At 37.8% G+C, this 23974-nt stretch overlaps 1 protein-coding gene across 2 annotated transcripts in view; it reads left to right on the top strand.

Annotated features, from left to right (window-relative positions):
- Nucleotides 1-17706, top strand: part of NECTIN3 (nectin cell adhesion molecule 3) — an 88640-nt gene extending 70934 nt beyond the window's left edge. Inside the window, exons 6-9 of one of the 2 annotated variants that reach the window (XM_026663985.2) lie at nucleotides 8407-8545; nucleotides 9765-9849; nucleotides 11991-12090; nucleotides 15571-17706. In XM_026663985.2, coding sequence (XP_026519770.1) covers nucleotides 8407-8545; nucleotides 9765-9849; nucleotides 11991-12090; nucleotides 15571-15596 — 350 coding nt within the window. In that variant the 3' untranslated portion in view covers nucleotides 15597-17706. Of the gene's footprint in view, nucleotides 1-2134; nucleotides 3649-8406; nucleotides 8546-9764; nucleotides 9850-11990; nucleotides 12091-15570 lie in introns of those variants that run through there. The other variant, XM_026663984.2, reaches the window with a different exon arrangement.
- Nucleotides 17707-23974: the final 6268 nt, after the last annotated feature.

A 23974-nucleotide genomic window follows, 5' to 3' on the forward strand; every position in this document is an offset into this window, starting at 1 on the left:
AATGTTTTGCTGTGTTGCTTTCTGAGTTCTTTGTCTTACTTAGCTTTGACTTCCTCTTCGTGGTAATTTCCACTTTGTATTTTGACATCTATGTTGTCTTCTTTTATTTCTTGCTTTTTGGCAATCTCTTTTCATATTGATCCTTAATAGACCATCAGTGAGAATCAGAACTTTGAAACCATTTCTGATATTCTTCTTGAAAATGGTGGATTTCTGGTTGAAACATGTATATAAACAGTTCATAATCTGTTCTGCAGTCAATCCTGGCCATGTCTTGACTGTTATAACTTAGTTTTACCATCTCCTTATTCCAATAATATAGTCAATTTCATTTAGTCTACATTTGTACTATATCCATGTATAGAGGTATCATTTGGTTGTTTAAAGACAATGATGGAACCATGTGATTAATAGAGTATTTTTATAAGATCATGATCATGTTTGTCACTTTTTTTAAGAGACAACTTTTGAGATACTTTTGTTTGAAGAAAATGCAGACAGCTAGGTTTTGAGTTTTGCTTGTTTTTCAGTTGTAAGATGGTGATGGGAATCAGTTGTTTTCATTCATTTTTTAAAATTAAACATGTTATAGACCCATTCATTTTTGTAGTATCTCCGTTCATCTGTTTTATTTTTCATTTAATACAGTTTAATATGGGCATAATTTACAAATTACATAATGAGGATGATTAAGTTATATATGGTGTAGATAGACCTAACAATTTTTAACGAAATGTATTTTTAACTTACTATGAATTTTTTAACTTTATAGCAAGGCATTACAAAAATAAGCTCAATAGGCTGTTCAATGAAATGAAATATTGAATTGGATTAATTGAAATATTCGGTATATGTTAAATTCAGTTATAATCATCCCAGTAATTAAAATAACTTCGTTTCTTACATTGAGCTTAGATTTTGTCTTGCTACATTGCTCATTATACCTTTGAATGTAGTTTAAACATTATTCTTAACACTTACTAATAGCTTTCTGCAGTTAATAATATCCTGCTGCTCAGAAGATTATTTATAAAACCTCTCTAAATGACCATCATCTTTTTTTAATACTTGTATTTTCTTCAAAATACTTTCCATAATATGTACAATTTAGTTTTACATGAATCATAATTGTTAATATTCAATAGATACTAGAGATCCAAAATTTGCTGGCATGTTTAGCATATTTTAATCCATTTTTAGATACACTGGTAATGTCATAGACTAATAAAAGTAACATTCTTTTGTCATATAGCCTTATAACAGAGCTATTGCTTCATATGTGCATAGCTTTCTAGTTTGTATCTTTAGCTTTTAACATACCATCTAAACATAGAAAAGAATTCCAATACTTCAATTTAAATATGCATTCAGTTTGCACAATTAGTCCCGGATAAACCGGAGCAATGCTGATACTCCACATTGTTCCTATGTATTTCTTAGACTTAAAACAACATTCCCACACTAGAAAAGCCTTTGTTTTATGTCAAGTAGACATTATATACATTTCATATAAACTTTAAAAATGATTTTAATTTTATAATTGTTCCTAAGGTTTAGTTTTATTTTTTGTGTTTGATTAACTATTTAACCAGACATCCAGAATATCAGAAGCATTGCAATGAACAACCAACCAACCAACCAACCATTAATGCACTGATTTCTAAATCCTAACTATAAATCATACTATATTTTGGAGGCAAGGTTTATATTACGTTTAGCTAACTTAGCATGTAGTTTATTTTTTTTTAAGTTTTTCATTCTTTAATATTTTCTAAGGAATATATAATCCATGAGGGCTTTCATTAATTTATTTTGAACCCTGACTAGGATAATAAGGAATTGACTAACTTCTCAGCTGATGGAATTGTTCCATGTTTGCTACAAAACGACATGGAAGCATTGCCTGATTAAATTATTTTAATACTATATATATATCTATATCCCAGAAGCTGTACATAATTGTATTTTCCACCAATGGTTAACAGTTTTACAATAAAATAAAGAATGAAAAACCATGTTAAAGTACATTTTCTTACTCATCAACTGTGCTTTCTTATCAGCTCTTAACTTAAAATAGTTTGCATTGACATTTTCTGCCTTTTCTGTCTTGTGTATCTCTTTGCTCTTTCATTAGATCCTCCCACTACTACCACTTCACCATTCACGATTCCATGGCTTCCTTCAACTGATGGCAACACAGGTTTAGCAACTCAACCAAAACTAAAGCTTTTTCCAACATCATCATGGCCAGAAATACAGGAAGACAATTGGGGCACCATCATCGGTAGTGCAGTGGGCGGGGCTCTTTTCCTGATACTTGTGTGTGTCCTGGTTGGAGCTGTCTGGTATAGGAGAAGGAGGACGTTCCGTGGTGACTACTTCGCTAAGAACTACATTCCACCATCAGATATGCAAAAGGAGTCCCAGATAGATACCCTGCAGGTTGAGGATGTGGATTCTTACCCTGACAGTGTGAAAAAAGAAATAAAACATCCTGTGAACAGTCTCTTAAATAAAGACTACATGGGAGAAACTGAAAAAACAGACTGGAATAAAGTAGATACTATTAACAGATACCAGGACAGGTATGAAAGACCAATGGATTACTATGAAAGCGGAACTCTGGGAATGAAATACTTGGGTGATGAATGTTATGATGAAAATGAAGATGACTTAGTATCACATGTAGATGGCTCTGTAATATCTCGGAAGGAGTGGTATGTGTAATGGTAACATCCACTTTCGTGTCTTGACTATATATAAAGTTCCTTCGTTAGCTGATCACTTTCAGATTGTTTATACTTTTTCTTGAGGAGTAAGCTTTTCCAAGTTGATTTTCAAGCTTTTTATATTCTAACTTGAAATGTAAAAACCTCATTTAAGTGTACTGAAGCTGCTTTATGATTTTTTTTCTCAATGCTGTACTACTGTCTTTCATAAAAAGGAATTTAATATAGTGCTCTATTTGGCGTATAGCACAAGATAAGAACAACCTGCTACGTTTAAAAAATGAAATTCTTATAAAAAGTTTGAATTGAAACAGCTGTCTTGTTATTGTAAATTTATGATAAAAATGACCTTGATAGAACTTTCTGAACTATAGTTCTACTTAATGGCAACCTGATGATGATTCGGAATCAGAGCTGATCTAAGGGACATTTTGTTTACAGAAATGACTTATATATATATATAAAATAATCGGATGGCACAGTTTTTTCAAAGCTTTATTGTTAGGTTTTCTGCACAGAATGTAATACCTCCACATTTTTGAGCCTTGCCATAATTAGATACTGTACCTTTTACAGATGACTTGTTGCACTGAACCTGCTGCAATGGACATTTCAATGAACAGAACTTGCAATGTAACAGGAACATTATATTTTTTTACATTGCATCTTATTTCCAAGCACTGGAATATGAGAATTCAAATCTTTTAGTTAAATTTCCAGAACAATCCCTTTCATAAGGTTTATTATATATTATTTCAATCAAACGGTTTTCCTTAAATATTGTTCAGAAAAGACTTAAGTTTCCCTAACCATTCTACTGAATATTTTGTTAAGCACAAACCTATAAATGCATTGAATCTCAAATGCAGCTTCTATATTCTATGAAGGTGCATTTTAAGAAATAAACATTTGACTTATCACAGAATTTGGTGGTGTTTCAAGACATATATGGGCTATATAAACAGTTCTTACAGAGCAGGGGCCACTTTAAATGCAAGAGTAACTTTATGTGTATGGTAAGCTGCAGTCTTGGGTCATTTGAAAAAAGAATGAAAAGGCAACACAGACAAAAAATATTGCTTAAGAGAAATATTTCCTAAAGTAAATTTCCTGTGAGATATTTGGGGAAATGTATGTTGTTTGAAAAAAAAAAGGTTGTAGAAGCTTACCTAAGGAGTTGAATAGATGGGAGGAGCAGAGATATATAACAAAAAGGATATATGATCTCTGTTGAAAAAGAGTAACTCTGGTGTTTTAAAAATTCTATCAATAAATTTAGAACTTAGTTCATTGTACAAAGGATAATGCAGTGCAATCAATAAGAATCAAATAGTAGTTTTAAGCATATGTGCTTAGAAGCAAAATCCATTGAAATCAGTGGAATTTTTCTTTTTGTTTACTATAAAACTGAAAAGGTGAGTGTGTTTAAAGAAGTTGAAGTAACTTTAAAATATTAGTTGAATTTGACAGCATGAATATATGAAAAAATAGCGCTGCTTAGCAACTGTTTTTCAATATATACTTGGATTATTATGAACACATTACAAAAAGATCCACAGTATTGTAGAGCTTTTCAGCAATTATGGTATCTATAAAGGTGCAGTTTTGACAGTACACTGTGATTTGGTTGCTATGTCTTTAAAAATGTGACTGCAGCTTAGTAGTTATTCATTAAACTGGTTCTCTACATATCTCTCTCACATTGCTAATTCAAGTGTTAACATTTTACTTGACCAAAATCTCTCTTCAGTGTTTTTGGAAGTTAAATTATTACACCATATTTTCTGTGAACTCAAGTGAGTTTTTTGTGATCTTATTTCTAATCAAAGTTAGCCTTTAGTCAAATGCTAAAGCTAACAGTAGATTCTAAACTCTGCTTGGTTGGAGGAGGCAGTAATTTGGTTTTGGATTTTGTTTTGAAGGATTTTTTTCCCTTTTGGATTTGAACATAGCTTGTGGTCCTAGGAACATCTCCATTGTAATACGCTCTGTATGCCCTCTAAATGCTGTTTTGTAACACAAAAATCTAGAAGTACCCAATATTCTCTGTTTTTTTATTATAATTTGTTAAATTTATCAAGAGTTTTACAGTTGAATATGAACAGATTCATAATAGGTTTACAGTGTTCAATGTTGCAGTGTTTCTTAATGTATGTTTGGTGTAAATAGAGAAATTTATTGTAAGTATGAATAGTTGTGTCAAATAAATCTTTTGTTAAATTAACTTCTTGAATGTAGGTCATATGCATAAATGACTGAAATGGATATAAATAAAACATCTATATTCAGCAAGTGGGGTAGGATGGAAAACCATAGAATAATATAGAAAAATAGTTTCAAGTATTTTGGCATATATTAAATATGGCAATTATGAAGAAGTTATTAAACAATTCTGGAAACCACTTATATAGTTGAATTTTACATAATTTACACTGTTGCACAGAACAAGTGTTTTTTTCAATGCTGTTGTATAATTCTCAGTATAATTATTTGTTGACTATTTTAAATGAAGAGGAAAACATGTAAGAAAGTCACCCATGGGTAAAATTTTAACAATCTTCAAACACATAAAAAGAAAGCAAGTTCTGTAGTTGGGCTATATAGATGAGCAGACATACCACCAGCAGGACATGAGCACAATAGCTTTTTCCTGTTTGTATTGTCCAACAATAATTGTTGAAATGTACTTTAGAAGTATTATGATAGAAAAATAGCCATTGTTAAATGTATCCTCTGTTAATTTATATAATGGCATTCTTATTTAGTTTCTCCAGGGATTTGAAACAAAAGTGGCAATTGTCTTTGCAGAAAATATAGGAAGTGGACTATTATAAAACCTATGTTACCTTTATTTTAGTAAGTTGGTAACCTTTTCAGAATGCTTTATTAAAATAGTGCTACTAGAAGTTTCACTTTAAAGAACACACAAAATTGCCAGCTTATGCTCAATAGGAACTATCTACAAAATATAAAAATTCATAGAAGGAATTATATAATTTGTCGAATCTTAATGAACAATCCTGTAGTTATTTATTTCACATATTCCAATTCCTCAAAAGTGCTGAACTTGAAGCTTACACATAACTGTCCTATTCAAATAGTTTTAAACAGTCTGATCTCTGTTCAGCTTCTGTAGTAAAATTGTCATTAGATGTTAATTTATCAGCTTGGGTAGTTTAACATAGGAAATGCATTCTGCATATGCTCATATATGGGATGTTTTTAAAAGATCAAAGTATTCTTTATAAATGATAGTATTGAAATTTGAAAATACTAGATTACTGGAATGTTGCCTATATAATACTTAATACAATATGCTATTTCCATAATCCAAAATTAGAGCAAGTATTGAAATATTCTGAAGAATGATAGGGAAAATTTGATTTCAAATTATGTGTGCCCATTTAGTAAATGTAAGGCTCTCTAATACATTACTTAGGCTCTAATTTTCATACTTATATATTTATATTTTAAAAATAATGTTTTACCTATATACAGGTGAAACTCGAAAAATTAGAATATCGAACTTTTGTTCATTTATTTCAGTAATGCAACTTAAAAGGTGAAACTAATATATGAGATAGACTCATTACATGCAAAGCAAGATAGTTCAAGCCGTGATTTGTCATAATTGTGATGATTATAGCTTATGGCTCATGAAAACCCCAAATCCACAATCTCAGAAAATTAGAATATTACATGCAATCAATAAAACAAGGATTGTACATAGAATAATATTGGACCTCTGAAAAGTATAAGCATGCATATGTACTCAGTACTTGGTTTGGGCCCCCTTTGCACCAATTACTGCCTCAGTGCGGCGTGGAATGGAAGCTATCAGCCTGTGGTACTGCTGAGGTGTTATGGAAGACCAAGATGCTTCAATAGCGGCCTTGTTCTGCATTGTTCGGTCTCATGTCTCTCATCTTTCTCTTGGCAATGCCTCATAGATTATGGGGTTCAGGTCAGGCGAGTTTGCTGGCCAATCAAGCACAGTAATCCCACGGTCATTGAAACAGGTTTTGGTGCTTTTGGCAGTATGAGCAGGTGCCAAGTCCTGCTGGAAAATGAAGTCAGCATCCCCATAAAGCTCGTCTGCAGAAGGAAGCATGAAGTGCTCCAAAATCTCCTGGTAGACGGCTGCGTTGACCCTGGACTTAATGAAGCACAGTGGACCAACACCAGCAGATGACATGGCTCCCCAAATCAACAGACTGTGGAAACTTCACACTGGGCTTTAAGCATCTTGCAGCATGTGCCTCTCCATTCTTCCTCCAGACTCTGGGTCCTTGGTTTCCAAATGAGATGCAAAAGTTGCTCTCATCAGAAAAGAGGACTTTGGACCACTGAGGCAACAGACCAGTTCTGTTGCTTCTGACGTTTGTTGTTCAGGAGCAGCTTGACAAGAGGAATATGACATTTGAAGCCCATGTCCAGGATCCATCTGTGTGTGGTGGCTCTTGATGCACTGACTCCAGCCTCAGTCCACTCCTTGTGAAAGTCCCCAACACTTTTGAATGGCCTTTTCCTGACAATCCTCTCCAGGCTGCGGTCATCCCTGCTGCTTGTGCACCTTTTTCTTCCACACTTTTCCCTTCCACATAACTTTCTATTGATACAGCAGTTTGGGAACATCCAACTTCTTTTGCAATTGCCTTTTGAAGCTTTCTCTCCTTATGGAGGGTGTCAGTGATGGTTTTCTGCACAACTATCAGGTCAGCAGTCTTTCCCATGATTGTGATTCCTACTTGAACCTGACTGAGAGACCATTTAAAGGCTCAGGAACCCTTTGCAGGTGTTATGGCTTAATGAGCTGATTCGAGTGGGACACTTTGAGCCTAGAATATTGAACCTTTTCACAATATTCTAATTTTCTGAGATTGTGAATTTGGGGTTTTCATGAGCTGTAAGCCATAATCATCTCAATTATGACACATCACGGCTTGAACTACCTTGCTTTGCATGTAATGATTCTATCTCATATATTCACCTTTTAACTTGCATTCCTGAAATAAATGAACTTTTGCACAATACTCTAATTTTTCAAGTTTCACCTGTAAATGCATTACTGTAAGGTTAATCCATATTTTCAGTTAGTACAACACCAAACTTTGTTACCAAAATACTGTACTATCTTCATATATTTATGGAAATAGGGTAATTTGTAAAAATCCATATCTGTTATATGGATAAAGAATATACATATAGATAGGATAGAAAGTAGATAATTCAGATACAATAACAATGATTTTGCTGACAATGAATAAAAAAGATTGGTTGGTTAAATATAACTAGTGCTTTGTATATTTTTTGTTTATAAAATTTAATATAATGGTTTATCAAATATTTCAGTGTCTCATGCAATATATATAATATATATATATATATATCAAAATCCAAATTTTTGCTAAGCTAAAATATACTAGAAATTTGTAAAGGCAATTTTCTCAATGTTTTGAAGGCTTGGCACTGAATTTTTCCCCCATTTTTTTATTTTCAGCATTTTAAATTTTTGACCTAAACAATTTTTTTTTATAGTACAAGACTTAATGCAAATGCAACAAAAACAATTGTAGATTCTGTGAAATATTTTTAAAGGCAGAAAACTACATTTTATTTATATAATTTAAGATACATTAACCACATTGTTTGTAACAATTGGTGACTTACATTTCAGATGTGCCATATAAGCAGTCATCATCAGTAGCTGTAGCTGGGGCTGTAATAGGCGCAGTACTTGCTCTCTTTATCATTACCATCTTTATAATAGTGTTACTGACTCCCAGAAAAAAGCGATCATCTTATTTGGACAAAATGTAAGTTGTCTGTGGTATTTTTTTTCAAACTTTATTCAAGTTCTTGTTTGTAAAAGTATAAACTCTGCTTTAAATACATGCTTTCACTTTTATCCTGAATTCATATTGGGTTCGGAAACCCAGATACTAAAATTAGTAATGCATAAGTCAGAATGGGTTTGTTTGTCGTAGAAATTATCTTACTCTGAAGTACAGTACCTGCTTTGTAGAGATCAGTTACTTGGTTTTCCTTAAGCAAATGGCAATTATTGTATTAGCAGTGAAAGGTAATTGCCTATTCTATGTAAAATTAGCCTTTATATCTCTTACAAAAAAAGTTCAAGAGAGCTGGGGGGCGGGGGAACCTACAATGCTATGTGCATGTAATTTCTTATAAAAGTAAAGTTATGACTAGGCATCAGAATTAGACTGCTTATAAAAGTTGTCCAATTCAAAACTTCTCTTGAGCAGCATGCACTGTTAAAAACATTAAAAATAATTATCAAAAGATGGAGCAACATAGAAGTAAAGGCATGAATCCTTAGTAGGCTTTTGAAGGCTTTTCTTACTGCAGAATTTTGCAGATGTTACTCACCTGTATTAGATAGGAAATGATTGGGCAATTAATGATTTCATTGCAAAAATGTTGAATTGGTATAGTTCTTTCTTTGCACATTATTATTATGATCCATAAAAAGCTAATGAAAGAGACCTCACACAATGAGAAATTCTTAGATGAGTATAAAGGGCAGAATTGCAAAAATCTTTTCAAAAAGTTTTGATGACGTTTTGCCATTGTATAGAACAATGGAGGAGTGAGTGAAGTGTAGCTTTACTGAGGTGATTTAGGGAGAATCTCAGCCAAATTGTTATATTTGCTGTTAAATAATATATTAGAATCATTCCAAGATATTATTTCCTTTATTTAAGTGAGGCAGTTGCATTAAAAATAAAACCCATACATAATGATTGTTGAAAATATATGAGAATATTTCTGATGAAATTCTAAGTGCATTTTCTCCAATTTCATTAATTTCTTACATTGTTTTCAGTTGTTTTGGTTGATATTTGTTATGCCAGTTTAAAAGAAGATCAAATACAGAATTTGCAAGATTCCATCAATGTAAAATTATACTACTACATTAGAAAAGAGGAGTATTTATTCAATTTCAACTCTAATATGAATTGATTTTTTTTATCAAGCAGTGATAATTACTAAATCATACATTTTTAAATTTAGGATTGATCTTCCACCAACACACAAGCCTACATCTTCCTATGAGAAAAGAAATATTTCTCGTTCTCAGAAAGAAATAATCAATGCAGTAAGTTGTTAAGTAAAGGTCACACTTCTAAAGACTCAGTACACTCCTACAGTGTACAATATCCCATATTTGGAATTTATAATTTCATTTGTAGTTAACACTTGAATGACACATAAACCTTCTGTGAGTCTGTAGCTGATTAACTAAAACTTTAGATTAAGAAAGACTTACTGGGATTGTCCCAAGTTATTTGAAGAATTGTTATTGAGGGATGTGATATGTTCATAAAGTGTACCGTGTTTCTCCAACAATACGGCCTCCACCAATAGGAAGCCCCACCATGTTTTATTGGCATAAAATCAAATTAAGCCCCTCCCCCCAAATTAAGCCCCATATTAAACATGCGAAATGGGGGGGAGAGCGGGGGGGGCTTGTCGTCAGTAAGTACTTTTGTTGCATGCCCGGATATGGTGCTGCCTTCGTTGGTGGGGCACTTCATATCGGGAGACCTTCCACCGTTGCTTCTCCCTTCTCCCTTGCTGCCCCTTCTCCCTTGCTGCCACGGCGTTTGGCGCAGCCGTGCGGCCAGTCAGGGCTCCTCCCTGCAACCGGAGCCCTGAGGAGACACTGCCCAGCTCAGGCGCTCCCGTCTTCCCTTTGCTTTCGAAGGTAAAGCGAATTATTTTACAAAGCCTCCCCTGCCCGAGAGGGCAGCCCAACCCACGTGGGAGGCTAATTTCCCGGGGCCTCTTCCGTTCCTCCCCCGACCTCCCTACGCTGCGCGCCTCTGACGCGCCGCTCCCTTCAGCCCAGCAAGCTCTTCCACCTCAAAGAAAGGCCAGGCGGGCGGCTGCAGGAGCAGCAGCAGCGGGTCTGAGCCGCTCACAGCGGAAACAGCCACCACCCGTAGCCCGGCGGGAGAGCGAGCAAGGTTAGCGCCCACCAGCCCAGGCGAGATTTGGGAACGAGGGGCAGGAGGAGGCACGCACACACCTGCGGCTCACTTTCCCAGCTTTGCCCAGCCCTTACGGCTCTGGCGCGGCCCTGGCAGGATGAGCGGAGGGTCCGGCGGGAGGCGCTCGCTGCCCGCCAGGGCCGCGCCAGAGCCGTAAGGCTGGGCAAAGCTGGGAAAGTGAGCCACGGTGTGTGCGTGCCTCCTGCCCCTCGTTCCCAAATCTCGCCCGGGCTGGCGGGCGCTAAGCTCGCTCGTTCTCCCGCGTCGGGCTACGGGTGGTGGCTGTTTCGCTGCGGCGGCTCAGACCCGCTGCTGCTCTGCAGCTGCCCGCCTGGCCTTTCTTTGAGGTGGAAGAGCTCGCTGGGCTGAAGGGAGCGGCGCGTCAGAGGCGCGCAGCGTAGGGAGGTCGGGGAGGAACGGAAGAGGCCCGGGAGATTAGCCTCCCAAGTGGGTTGGGCTGCCCTCTCGGGCAGGGGAGGCTTTGTAAAATAATTCGCTTTACCTTCAAAAGCAAAGGGAAGACGGGAGCGCCTGAAGCCAAGTGTCTCCTCAGGGCTCCGGTTGCAGGAGGAGCCCTGACTGGCCGCATGTGGCTGCGCCAAACGCCGCGGCAGCAAGAAAGAAGGGAAAGCAACGGTGGCCCAAACCCGAAGGTCTCCCGAATATCCAAGCTGTCGCCGCCCGCCCACCCACCCACCCGAGGATGCAAGGGGAGAATTAAGTCACCCCCGAAAAGACGTCCTAGCCGTTTTTGGGGTCAAAAAAAATAAGGCCCGGCCTTATTATGTGAGAAACACGGTAGTTAGCGCCATCTTTTTCCCTTTTTCTCCTGATATACAGTAATTACATTGTTAACACTGACCTTTAACATGTCAGACAAACTCTTTATAACTGAACCAAACATAGAAGGTCAGGATTGGAAGAAGTAGCTTTTAGGCATTCTAGATGGGTTTCTTACTTTGAATAGCTACAGCACCAGAAGCTGTGGCCAGTAATGGGCTCACTTCTTTTCTATCAAAGAATCAGACTAGCAAGGGAAGGAGCAGAAGCCAGCAACATCAGATGCCTAATTCTCTCCCATCCGCATTGCTGAGGTAGCATTTCAATTCAAGCTATGCCAGGCAATTCACAGCATAGACACCGTAAGCCAGACTAACTCCTGGCTGTCTTGAAGTGGGATAAAAGCCCTCTCCATGGGCCTCTGAAGTACCCAGACATCTTTTTACAAATTCAGTTCTTCAAACAGGACTATGTGCAAGGGACAAGCTCGTTGAAGAGAGCCGGTTGGCTCAATGAAAACCGGAGCCGAAAGGAAAAGATACAGGAGTTGCATGCTTTTTCAGTAGGTAGGTTTGCTTCTAAAGCAAATGTTATCAAAGTAATATTTTGTATCAATATCCTATTTTGAAGTTTTTATTACTTAAAACACCTTTCCTATGTGTTATTAAATGGCACATTTGCAAAAAAAAAATCATGCTCATGAATAAGATAATTTTAGGTGGCAAAATATTACCACAATTGAGGTTCTATGGTAACACATCTAACGTACTCATAATACTCTACATGTACTCATGGGTATCCATGGATATCCATGGATAAGCTGACTCCACTTTTTAAGCAAATACTTGAAAAATGGTTAAATCAGTTATGACAATTGTTAAGACTCAGTTTATCTGCAGGTGGAAACATAATGTTTTAGTAAAAAAGTTGAAGGCCAACTTATTGGCAGATGGGCTTATATGTAGAGAGCAAGCTTAGTGTAGTACCGTATATACTCTATAAGCCGAGTTTTTCAGCCCATTTTTTGTGCTGAAAAAATCCCCCTCGGCTTATACTCGAGTCAGATTCCCCTCTGAAAAAAAAATGGTGTGGAGTCGCTGCCGCCGGCGCGCTCCCAGTCCCGCCGCCTCGGGAAGGGAAAGGCAAAGCGCTTTTTGCCTTTCCCTTCCCGGCTGGGGCTGTTGGGAGTCGCTGCCGCCGGCGCGGCCCCAGTCCCGCCGCCTCGGGAAGGGAAAGGGAAAGCGCTTTTTGCCTTTCCCTTCCGGCTGGGGCTGTTGGGAGTCGCTGCGCCGGCGCGGCCCCAGTCCCGCCGCCTCGGGAAGGGAAGGCCACGGCTTGGAAGGCCGCCGCTGGAGCGAAGCTGCGCGCAGCCGCTGCGCTAGCATCGGATCGGGCGCGCCAGGCGGTTCTGACCGAGCCCCGGCGTTGTCTTTGGTGCCCGCCCAGCGCTGCGGAGCTCCTGTACCGGGAGAAGGGGAAGACCCCCGGGCGGGGCAGGAGAGGAGCTTCTCCCGCCCGCCCCTCTTTCCGCGCCCACGGTGTCCCGCAGGGCGACCCCCACCCCACAGTCGCCGCCACTTGAAAGAGATGGGCCGGGGTGGGTAGAAAGGCACCGGGCGCCCTTGGAGGAGAAGGTCCCGCGTTCGCCTGTCTGCCCGCGGATGTCAGCAGAGCAGCCGCTGCTACGGGAACAGTTTACTGCCATCGCCCTCAAAGGGGGCAACCGGACAGGAATCCGAGGGCAGCACTCGTTGCGTGCCGGAGGCGACAAGCCCGCTCGGGTGGGCGTGTTTGCCCAGAGACCCCAGCGAAGCAGCGGCAAAGCTCCGCTGACATCCGCGGGCAGACAGGCGACGCGGGACCTCCTCAAGGGCGCCCGGCGCCTTTCTACCCACCCCCGGCCCGTCTCTTTCAAGCGGCGGCGACTGGGCGGGGGTGCGTCCTGCGGGGACACCGGTGGCGCGGAAAGAGGGCGGCGGAGAAGCTCCTCTCCCTGCCCCGCCCGGGGTGTCTTCCCTTCTCCCGGTACAGGAGCTCCGCGGCGCTGGGCGGGCGCCAAAGATGACGCTCAGGGCTCGGTCGGAACCGTCCGGCGCGCCCGATCCGATGCTAGCGCAGTGGCTGCGCGCAGCTTCACTCCAGCGGCGGCCTTCCAAGCCGTGGCCTTCCCTTCCCGAGGCGACGCGGGACTGGGGCCGCACCGGCGGCAGCAACTCCCAACAGCCCCAGCCGGGAAGGGAAAGGCAAAAAGCGCTTTGCCTTTCCCTTCCCGAGGCGACGTGAGATAGTGAGATCGTTTCCCAAATTAATTATGTTTATTTTTGAAATTTACCAGTAGCTGCTGCATTTCCCACCCTCGGCTTATACTCGAGTCAATAAGTTTTCCCAGTTTTTTTGTGTAAAATTAGGTGCCTCGGCTTATATTCGGGTCGACTTATACTCGAGTATATACGGTACTTAAAATGCTAGCCTAGAAACCAGAAGACTGAGTTTTAGGCCTTCTTGGGTATGAAGTCACTTGAGTGATTTAGGACTCAGCTCAACCCACCTCACAGGTGTTGCACATTCTTTGGAAGGGCTTCATAGATGGGTAAAAGTATCACCTCTAAAAAAAGAAGTATCAACTCTAAATATCAGGCTGACTGATCCATCATAATAACATGAATAGAATGCTGACTAAGGAAAAGCATTACACGATCAATTTCTACAAATGGAAAGTAGATAAGGATAAAACTTGACAATGATTTACAGCTGGAAGAAAGATTTTGGCTGCCAAAGAGCAAGTTGTTCAAATTAATTCAATCAAGGTCAGAATTTTAAAAAATCAAATGATTTAAAGTGCAACCCTAACCTTAATATCTGCGCATATACTATGCTAATACATGAGGACACCCTAAATTCTTGGGAAGAACTCGATGGGAATGAAGGCCAGCACTATCTAAAGAACTGGCAGCTATGATTTCACGTTGTATATGTACTAATAATAAACCATTTAATTTTTAAAGGCTTTGATAAAGTTATAAATTAGTACTTTAATATTGCTAATTTTACATTTTTACAGTTAACGTTTACTAAAATCCAAACAGGCATGAAGAATAGTGTGTAAAATATTTTAATCAAACCATCTCAAATTCAAAATTTCCAATGTTGAGTGCAAAGTACAGTTTTGTTATGTGAAATTAGACATTTTCAAATGGCTTTTCTGTAAGAGACCTGTTCTGTGTTTGAAAAAGGTTGCAAGGTATTTAAGTTTAAAACATTTTGCACATAAGAAAAACAATCGTATTTATTTTAGTTTATGGTCTATAATTGTAATCATTTATTGAACTAATATATAAAATATACCGTAATTATGTCTGCATTTTTAAATTTTTCATTTAAAAGACCTTTCAATAAAGACATAAATTAGCATATATGTCAAATTTATATAGTCACTATTTCACCCAAAATAATTCTGGGAAGTGTACAATAAAACCTATTAAAGATGCTACAAAATTATTAAAATAATTAAAACTATAAACAAATAGAAACAAAACCATAGTGGAAAAATATTACACATAATACAACGCATGGGCTCCTTATAAGAGGATTCCCAGACATGCCAGAGGGGTGGGAAAAGTTTTAGGGCTTTACTGGAAAGTGATGGCGGAAGGCCGTATTAATGATCTTAGTAGTAATAAAATAAGTTATAAAGAAAAATTATAACTTATGGTTAGATTAGAAATCTAACTGATATGGCGTTCCTAATCTCAATGGTGATTTTGGTCTACCAGTGAACTTCATAAACGGAAAATTGTCAAAGAGCTATGTTGAATTCACATAAAACATTTTATTGCAGCTTCTTTAAGCAGATGCGTCTTCTCCAGGAAAATGTATCTGTCACAAGTAGTTTCTTAGTTGCCATTAGTTTTCCTAAGCTTCTTAAAAGCCACCTAATCCAATAACAGTATTATTGTGGTGCAGGAACAAAATCTAAAAAAGGAAAGTGAAACATGAAAGATCAAAAAAGATTGATTTATGATATCCATTTGTCCTTTTTCCCCTAGAAAATGATAAATTGCAGCCGATTTAGCTATGAAGATGAAAATCCTGCATCTCAAAACAGAGATCAACAAAAGTACCCAGCACCGAAAGAAACAAATTGCAAAGATTGGATCAATAAGAAACATCCACATATAGGCAATGGAAGAATATATATCAATCCCAGGGAACATTATGTATGATTGTTTGCGAACTAATGTTGAAAGATATATTACTTTGTCTAATCATAATTTTACCTAACATTTTATAATCTCTGTGTTTAAGTTAGTGGTTTGCTTTTTTGTGAAAAAATATAAATGTTTAAAGTATGTCATCAACCATTCTTTGTTCAGTTTAAGAAATGTCAGTTTATTATCTGTTAATTATATGACCATATAACAATGGATAGAATCTTTTCTACCTATTCCTCTGAATTATTTCTACCTGAAACCTTATTTATTAGCATAGCATTCTTCTCCCTTCTATATAGGTTTTGCATAGTTGTTAAACTATACCAGTGATGGTGAACCTTTTTGTTGTGGTGTGCCAAAAGTGCAAGCGTGCACAACAGCACCCACAATGAAATGCGCTCCATCCCCCCTGCGCATGCGTGCGCAACACCCCCGCCTTGCCCCCTTACCTGCACTGCATGTGTGTGCCTCCCAGCTGATTTTCTGCCCTTTTGAGGCTGTTTTCGCCCTCCCGGAGGCTCGAGGAAAGCCTCTGCAGCCTCGGGAGGCTGAAAACGGGCCCATTTTGGCACTTCTGGTATTTCCGGAAGGCCGTTTTTTTGGCCTCCTGAGACTGCAGAGGCTTCCCTCGAGCCTCTGGGAAGGGCGAAAACGGCCTCAAATGGACAGAAAATCAGCTAGGAGATGCGCGCGTGCGCAATGCAGGTAAGTTTGGCTGAGGCTCGTGTGCCTGCACAAATGGCTCTGTGTGGCACATGTGCCACAGGTTCGCCATCACAGACCTATTCCATTCTGTAGTAAGAACATGGGATTCCTTTGATATTAGTTTTAGCCCTGACTACAGTGATTTGCTTCAGGAAAAAATGGTTTGTGTGTCATGCAAATATTGATAAGTGTTGCCCACTTCATATATCAACTATACTTGTGCCCTTTTGCTAATGTAGGGTTGACACTGGCCAACATACCTTGTCATATCTTCAAAAATACAGTACTATTACTTAAACCTATGGATTGAAACTTTTAGAATTAGTTGTAATATAAATTATTTTTAAAAGCTCATGCGTTGCCCATGTTGGAAATAACAGTTGGAGATTAAAAGAAAAGTTTTAAGTGTTCCAGGAAAAAAAATATGCAAAATGTAAGGATAACAGGTATAAGTTGTTTTTGTTTGTGCACTCATTGAATTGAGGGTGGGAAACCGTTTAATGGGCAGCCCAATTTCATTCAGCATTTCTTCTGTTTTCCATATGAATTTATTCTGTGCTAATCCTAGCACAATAGTATATAATCTCATACGCATAAAAAGCTCCCACATTCAGTGTTTACATCCCACTGCAAGAAACATCCAGCAGTTACTTTGCTTCTTCAGTATAGTTTAAGATTAACTTCACCTAATGTGCCTTTTCTTCTTATAGATTGACAAACACAAATGGGGAAGGTTTTTTTCATGCTGATAGTAACAGGGTAATGACAGAAATATAGATCCAGACACCTACATTATGCTGCTTTTTTGTTGGTTTTCTTATTGTATGATGCTGTTTCATGGAGTTTATAGAAATGCAAATAGCTTTTGAACAGTTTTGAGTGTATAGCTGAAGATAACTAGAATAAATTACAAAATAACTTTGAAATATAAATCAAGTACTAGCATATATGTAAGGATAACGTAAATATATGATTTAACTGGTATATAGTGGAAAGGCATGAACAATACTATAGTATCTACTAGGTTGTAGTATATTTGCCTATATGATTTTGTAGTACAAATACATGACTAAGGAAAAATGTATAGAAAAGTTATAGGAAGATAAGAGAATTTGGAACATAATGCACATTTTCGAAAAACATTAATTTGACATTTTTAAAAAAGGAGTTAAGTGTTGGCATTCTGTTGAAATACTAAAAATATGTTTGTATTTTATTAGCCTGAAACTAATATTGATTCTGAATTAAATCAAGAACATGTATTTGCATTTATATAATTTATTTCAAGACAAAATGTTTAGATAGAGTTTTTTAATTCAACTATTCTAAATGTGCATGGTCTGAATTAATAGTTGCAGTATATATTCATTATACTCAAATGAAGGAAAAGGAAAGTTGGAAATGTTTTGGCAAATGCTCCCAATTCACCAATGCAACTTTGAGCTTTATTTCTATGGATCAGTTCAGATTTTTCTTTTTTTCTGTAGTCAAACAAAATGAGAATAATGAAGATTTACAATAATACCTAAAGCTAAATTGACCTTATCATGTTCCTGTAACTACTAGTAAATCGAGTAAGAAATGCAATGGTATTTTGGATGCAAGTGCAGTTATCACAACATTCAATTGAAGACATGAATTGCATGTGCAAAATTATGTATTGCCCAATATTTTAAAAAATGAATGGCACATGGTTATTTAATTCTTGATTTTATGTGCCAACTAGTAGATTTATAAATCACCGGCACACGATTTATTGAGCTTTTTGACTCCTGGTAGGCCAACCATATATAAATCCCAGAAAAAAGTTTCAGAAGAAAACAATGCTTAATGGTACGTGGGCAGATTAATTTGCTTTCACTGCTGACGAGACTGATTTACCAGTGTGCTTAACATGTGAAAAATTGGCAAACAACAAAAAGTTGAATGTTGCAAGACATTTAGAGAATAAACACTTAGCCTTTGCTGAAAAATATCTGGATAGAAATGAGAGAAAAAAGCCATTTCGGAACTGATGTGGAAGGTTGATCTGAGCAAAAATCATTTCAAGAAGTGGATGAAGTCTGCAAATGCAAGTACATATGCTAGTTTTGTGGCTGCTCAGGAAATAGGCATGGGAAGCCATTCACAGATGGACATTATATAAAAGAATCATTAAGATTTCAGAACATCTATTCTCAGACTTCAAAAACAAGAGTGAAATTGTGCAGAAAATCAGATATGTCTCTACAAAGACTGTCAAAGACAGAACCATAAAAATGGCAGAAAACATCACCAGACAGCAAATTAAAGACTTCAATTAAACTGGTGTGCCAATTGCCTGTAATGAGTCCAAAGAAAAAGGTGATATTGAACAAATAGCGCTGTTCTGCTGATATGTGAACTCTGCTGGGCCACAGGAAGAAATGATTGAGTTGATACCATTAAAAGACCAAACACAGGGGAAGGACATCTGTGAGGCTGTCTTGGAATATCTAAGAACCAAAGAAATAATCACCACCCACCTGGTGTTAGTGGCTACTGATGGGGCACTGAGTATGACAGGAGCACAGAAGGGCTTTGTGGCTTTACTGCAGAAGTTGCTGCTGACATTTCACTATCCTGCATCAAAAGGTGTGTGCTCAAACATTTCCTCCTGAATATATAGAAAAGTAATGAATGTTGTCATTCAGGCTGTCAATAAAATAATGGCAAATCACTGTCAGTTCCATTTGCTACTGGACGAAGTGGAAAGCATGTATTCTGATCTACTGCACACAAAGTCCGGTGGCTGTCCAGGGGGGAGGTGCTGAAACACTTTGCCATGTGTCTGGAAGAGGTGAAAACTTACCTGAGCAGCAAAAGGCTCACTCCTGAGCTGGAATGGCCAGAGTGGCTGGAAAAGCTACACTTCATGGTAGATATGACAGCACACCTAAATACGCCGAACACAATTCTTCAGGGGAAAAGAGGCACAACCCTGCGCATGCTGGAGGAGATTTTGGCATTGAAGCTCAAGTTGACAGTGTTCGCCAGAGATTTATAGAGAGGTACACTGTCTCACTTCCCCTCTTTGAGAATGTTCCAACAAGCTCACAACATGATAAATTGAGATAAATTCGATCACCTCAATGCAAACATCATTTGGGAAACGATTTCCATGAGTTCAGAGAAAAAATACACATCCTTCCCTGTCATTCCTCTGACCATCGATCCATCCCTATTGAATATGACTGCATTTGCAGGTTTAAGTCAACCCGATCTTGAGATGAAACTGGCCAAAATAGTTGACAAAGATATATGGGTGTCCAAGTTCAAATGCTTGACAGCTAATCTTGAAGGTGTTGCCCATCAGAAGCCCATTCTTGCTCATTATCACAAATGGAGTGATATTGAAAACCTTCCCAAACCGAACAAACATTCAAAACATGAAATGCCATCCCTGATACTTATATGAATATGAAAAAGTATGCATTTAGAGTCCTGTTGATCTTCAGATTTATATACCTATGTGAGCAGGTCTTCTCCAACATGAACTATTACTATATTAAAAACAATCACTCAAGCCTCAGACGACAGCTTACAATCCTGTGTGAAGTGCAGACACTTCATCTTCATACAGGCTGCACATCTTACAGCCCTGATGTGCAGATGCTGTGCGCTGAGGTTCAGAAGCAAAAATCACATTAACCCTCCAGTATATGCGATAAAAGGATGATGGCACACAGAAGCAGGTGGCATTTTGGTGCAGGTGGATAATTTAAGTTCGGCTTTTTATTTCATAAATACGAGGATTCGAATAGACACTGAGTATTTTATTTCAAAGTAACCTTCAACCCAGCATCTTTTTTTTCAGAGTTCAAAATGTTTTTGTTGCATACAGAAATAAAAATTGGATTTCATAAATGCAACTCACTATAGATTTTTTTTATACATAGCATAAAGATAAAAATGACATATGCAGTGTTATCTTCATTTTATATGTCAAAAGGGTTTTGTGGCTCCCAGAGTTTTTTGTGGGAAACTGGTCCAAATGGTTCTTTGAGTGTTTAAGATTGCTGACCCCTGAGCTAGGCTAAAAAAAGTTTCCTGAAGATGGGATACAGCATAAGTACAAAACCTTGGAAGATAAAACCTCTGTGACCGACCCATATTGGATCCTGCAATATCCTGGGACACCTATCCTTCATTCATAATGGCTTTGAGTTTTTGGATAGATATAATTCAGTCTGATATGAACTAATATATATTAAGTTCACACCAGATTATGGAAATTAAATGTGTTGCTGGTAGTAATAATTTAAAATGCATTGTATAACTGATGCTGTATTTTATAACTTTATGTTAAAATAATCATGGATACTTTTGGAACATTGGGTAATATGGCATTAACTTTGGATAATACGGAATTTTGTGAGTTTGGGTAATATGGAAGCAAAAGCTTGCACACATTTGTTAAGCATAGTTGCTGTTCGTTTTATGTCATATTTAAACAATCTTAATGTCAACTTGTAAAGCATTCCTGGACTGCTCTTGAGTTGCGATAGGCAGGAGGGGAGAGAACTGATGGAGCAGCTTGGTTGCTATGACCAGAAGCACATTCCATGCATATCTTTCTCCAGATTGTATCCCAGGTTACTAGAGCGAGCCCGAGAGGCATGTTTTCTACAGTTCACAAAAGTGCTCCATTGGAGAATGTGATTTATGACACACACTGGGAGGAGGGGAGAAACAGGTTTGTAGGTGGGCAGTAAATTATGTGGGGCAGAACTGATTGCACTTGGGAAAGTGCCGACATGTTGCTCCTAATAAATAATTGGATTTCTTTGGAAACTTGGCTCGAGCTCATGAATTAATTAGGGCATCCATCAGAACTCTTGACACTTAAATTCTTCAATCTTCTATTTATTTTTAAACTTGCATTCCAATGGAATGTTTTTTAAAAGAAGAGTTGGAGGAAAGGAACATGGGACTCCTGTCTGTCAGTAGGACACTTCCAAAAACTGAACAGGACAAGTTCAAATTGATACGGTTGTGGGAGGTTCAAAAATTAGCCAGATACAGGTGTGTTTTTTGGGGGGGGGAATGAAGGGAAACCTGGCTTTAATGAAGTTTTTGTTGGAATATTGCTGACTGCTGCACTCTATGCCCACCTAGACAAGAAACCCAGAATGAAACTTTTGCAGTCCACCCAATATTTCCCAGTGCACACATACCCAGATACAACCAAAGGGAAAAGCAGTAAAATAAAAGGGCAAAATACATAATTTCATTACACAGAAGAAAAAATAAATACACCCCCTATGGCTACTGCTGATAAAAGATTAGCAAGAATTTCAAAAGCCACGCTCTGGATATATTCCCGAATTTGCTTTTACAATTGTTCTTGTGGAACAGAAGAAAAAATAAATACACCCCCTATGGCTACTGCTGATAAAAGATTAGAAAGAATTTCAAAAGCCACGCTTATGGATATGTTCCCGAATTTACTTTTACAATTGTTCTTGTGGAATCTGCTGCCTTTTAAACACTCTTTTAACAATGTTTATTGCCCTTTTAAAAATGATAATCTCTCCTGGAGGTTTGGTAGATAAATAGACAGCATATAAATATTTAAAATAAATAATGCTCCTAATTAGTATGTAATTGTAGGAACACTAAATTAAATGTCATTTTTCAATATAGTTTGGGGCAATGAAGTAGAAGTTAGAGAATGCATCAACTAAACAAACAGAAAAATTAAAAATTAAACAACAAAGTTGTGTATAAAAATGAGCAAAGCATTAAGTATTGTTGAACTCAAGGGTATTATGCATCTTAGAATGATCTGCAGAATATTATGCCCACTAACCACCAGTTTTTACCAAACAAGTGGTGGCTATCCATCCTGTTAGATCTGGCAGGAGATGTATTCCAGATTCCATCCATGAGAGAGAGTCCTCTGTTGCAACCAGTGCTGTCCACTGTCTGGAATATCATTCCCCAACTCCAAACCCCCATAATCAAACTTGACCCTATCCTGCTGACCTTTTTACAAGCAACTCAGGACCCTGAAAGTGTGGGTGAACCTGTTTCATTGTTAATTTGCTATGAGTCTTCTTGGCTGATGTTTTATGCTATATCTATTGCTTTTAATTTTGGTTGTTCTAATGCTTTTAGTATGTTTTAATTGTTAGATGCCCAGAATCATGTACTGTATATGAGATGGGCAGCCATATGAATTTAATTTTCTTTTTTAAAAAAGTTACTAATAGTGCTGGTTAAAAAATAACATTACTGGATAAGCTTCCATCATAATAGCACTTAGACTTATATACCGCTTCACGGTGCTTTAGAGCCCTTTCTAAGAGGTTTACAAAGTCAGCATATTGCCCCCAACAATCTGGGTCCTCATTTTACCGATCTTGAAAGGTTGGTAGACTGAGTCAACCTTGAGCCAGTGAGACCCGAACTGCCAAACTCCTGGCAGCCAGTGATCAGCAGAAGTAGCCTGCAGTACTGCATTCTAACCACTGCACCACAGCGGCTCTTTATAGCACTAAATAATTCTACAGAATTAGAAAACCTTTTTCTGTTTATTTTAAGATGATCATCATGTTATCTTCCATGCCCATTGTGGCACATCTTGGAAATACAATGGTGTAACAAAGTTGAATTTGCATTGATCTCATTTAGGATAATTGAATATCTATTTGCTCTGTACATAATAATTCTATGTACAGTGCCTATAATAAACTATATTAGATAAAAGACTATGATGGCTGAACTCTGACTTTGGTTATGCATAAATTGATTCCTTGATAAAGTAGTTTCTCAGTGTCTCACTTAGCAGTTCTATTAATAATCCTAAACATCCTTAACTGTCTCTAGCAACTTTAAGACGAAAACTGTTGTTCTAGTTCGTGTTATTATTTTCTAATTAGTCTTGTTCCTCTCTGCTCACTCCAAAATCATTTATCAAATTAGAATTAGAAATGTGTTGGATTTGTTTAATAAAATTAAATAAGTTTCATTTAAAAACACAAGCTCTTTATGAAGGCTAATTCCAAATTTGGAAATCCCACTTGTTTTTATTGCAAATACACAACATTTTTAACTTTCTATTTCTCTTCTAAACTATTTTACTATAGTAACAATCAGTAAGAATGTGTGTGTTCATTTATCCAATTTCAAAGATGGTATTTACAAGTTTTTAAAAAAATGTATCAAGAGTACATCAACAATTTCCAAATGAACAAATCTAACCATTTAACCATCCTTCTGAACTGCCTACAGGAATTGGAGGTTGGGGAATTGTATTGCAGTCATTGTGCTCAGGGGGTGGGGGGAGATCACTCTGAATGTCACGCATTGTATCCTATTTTCTCTCCTTTTTAAATATTTAAATATTAACTTGGTGGGAGAGGTCATCTTAAAGGTTTGGGTTTCAATATTGTCAATATACTTTTCAGTAGCTGTTCTGGTTCTGTGGAGCAATCTCCACGTAAACAGTTGATCACTCTCACTGCCTTCCTTAAATTGCTCAAAGAAGATCTTTTTCTGAGGATATTAGAGC

This window comes from Notechis scutatus, chromosome 5, assembly GCF_049901735.1.
Source record: "Notechis scutatus isolate UNSWTSFEM ecotype Mainland chromosome 5, rNotScu1.2, whole genome shotgun sequence".
NCBI lineage: Eukaryota > Metazoa > Chordata > Lepidosauria > Squamata > Elapidae > Notechis > Notechis scutatus.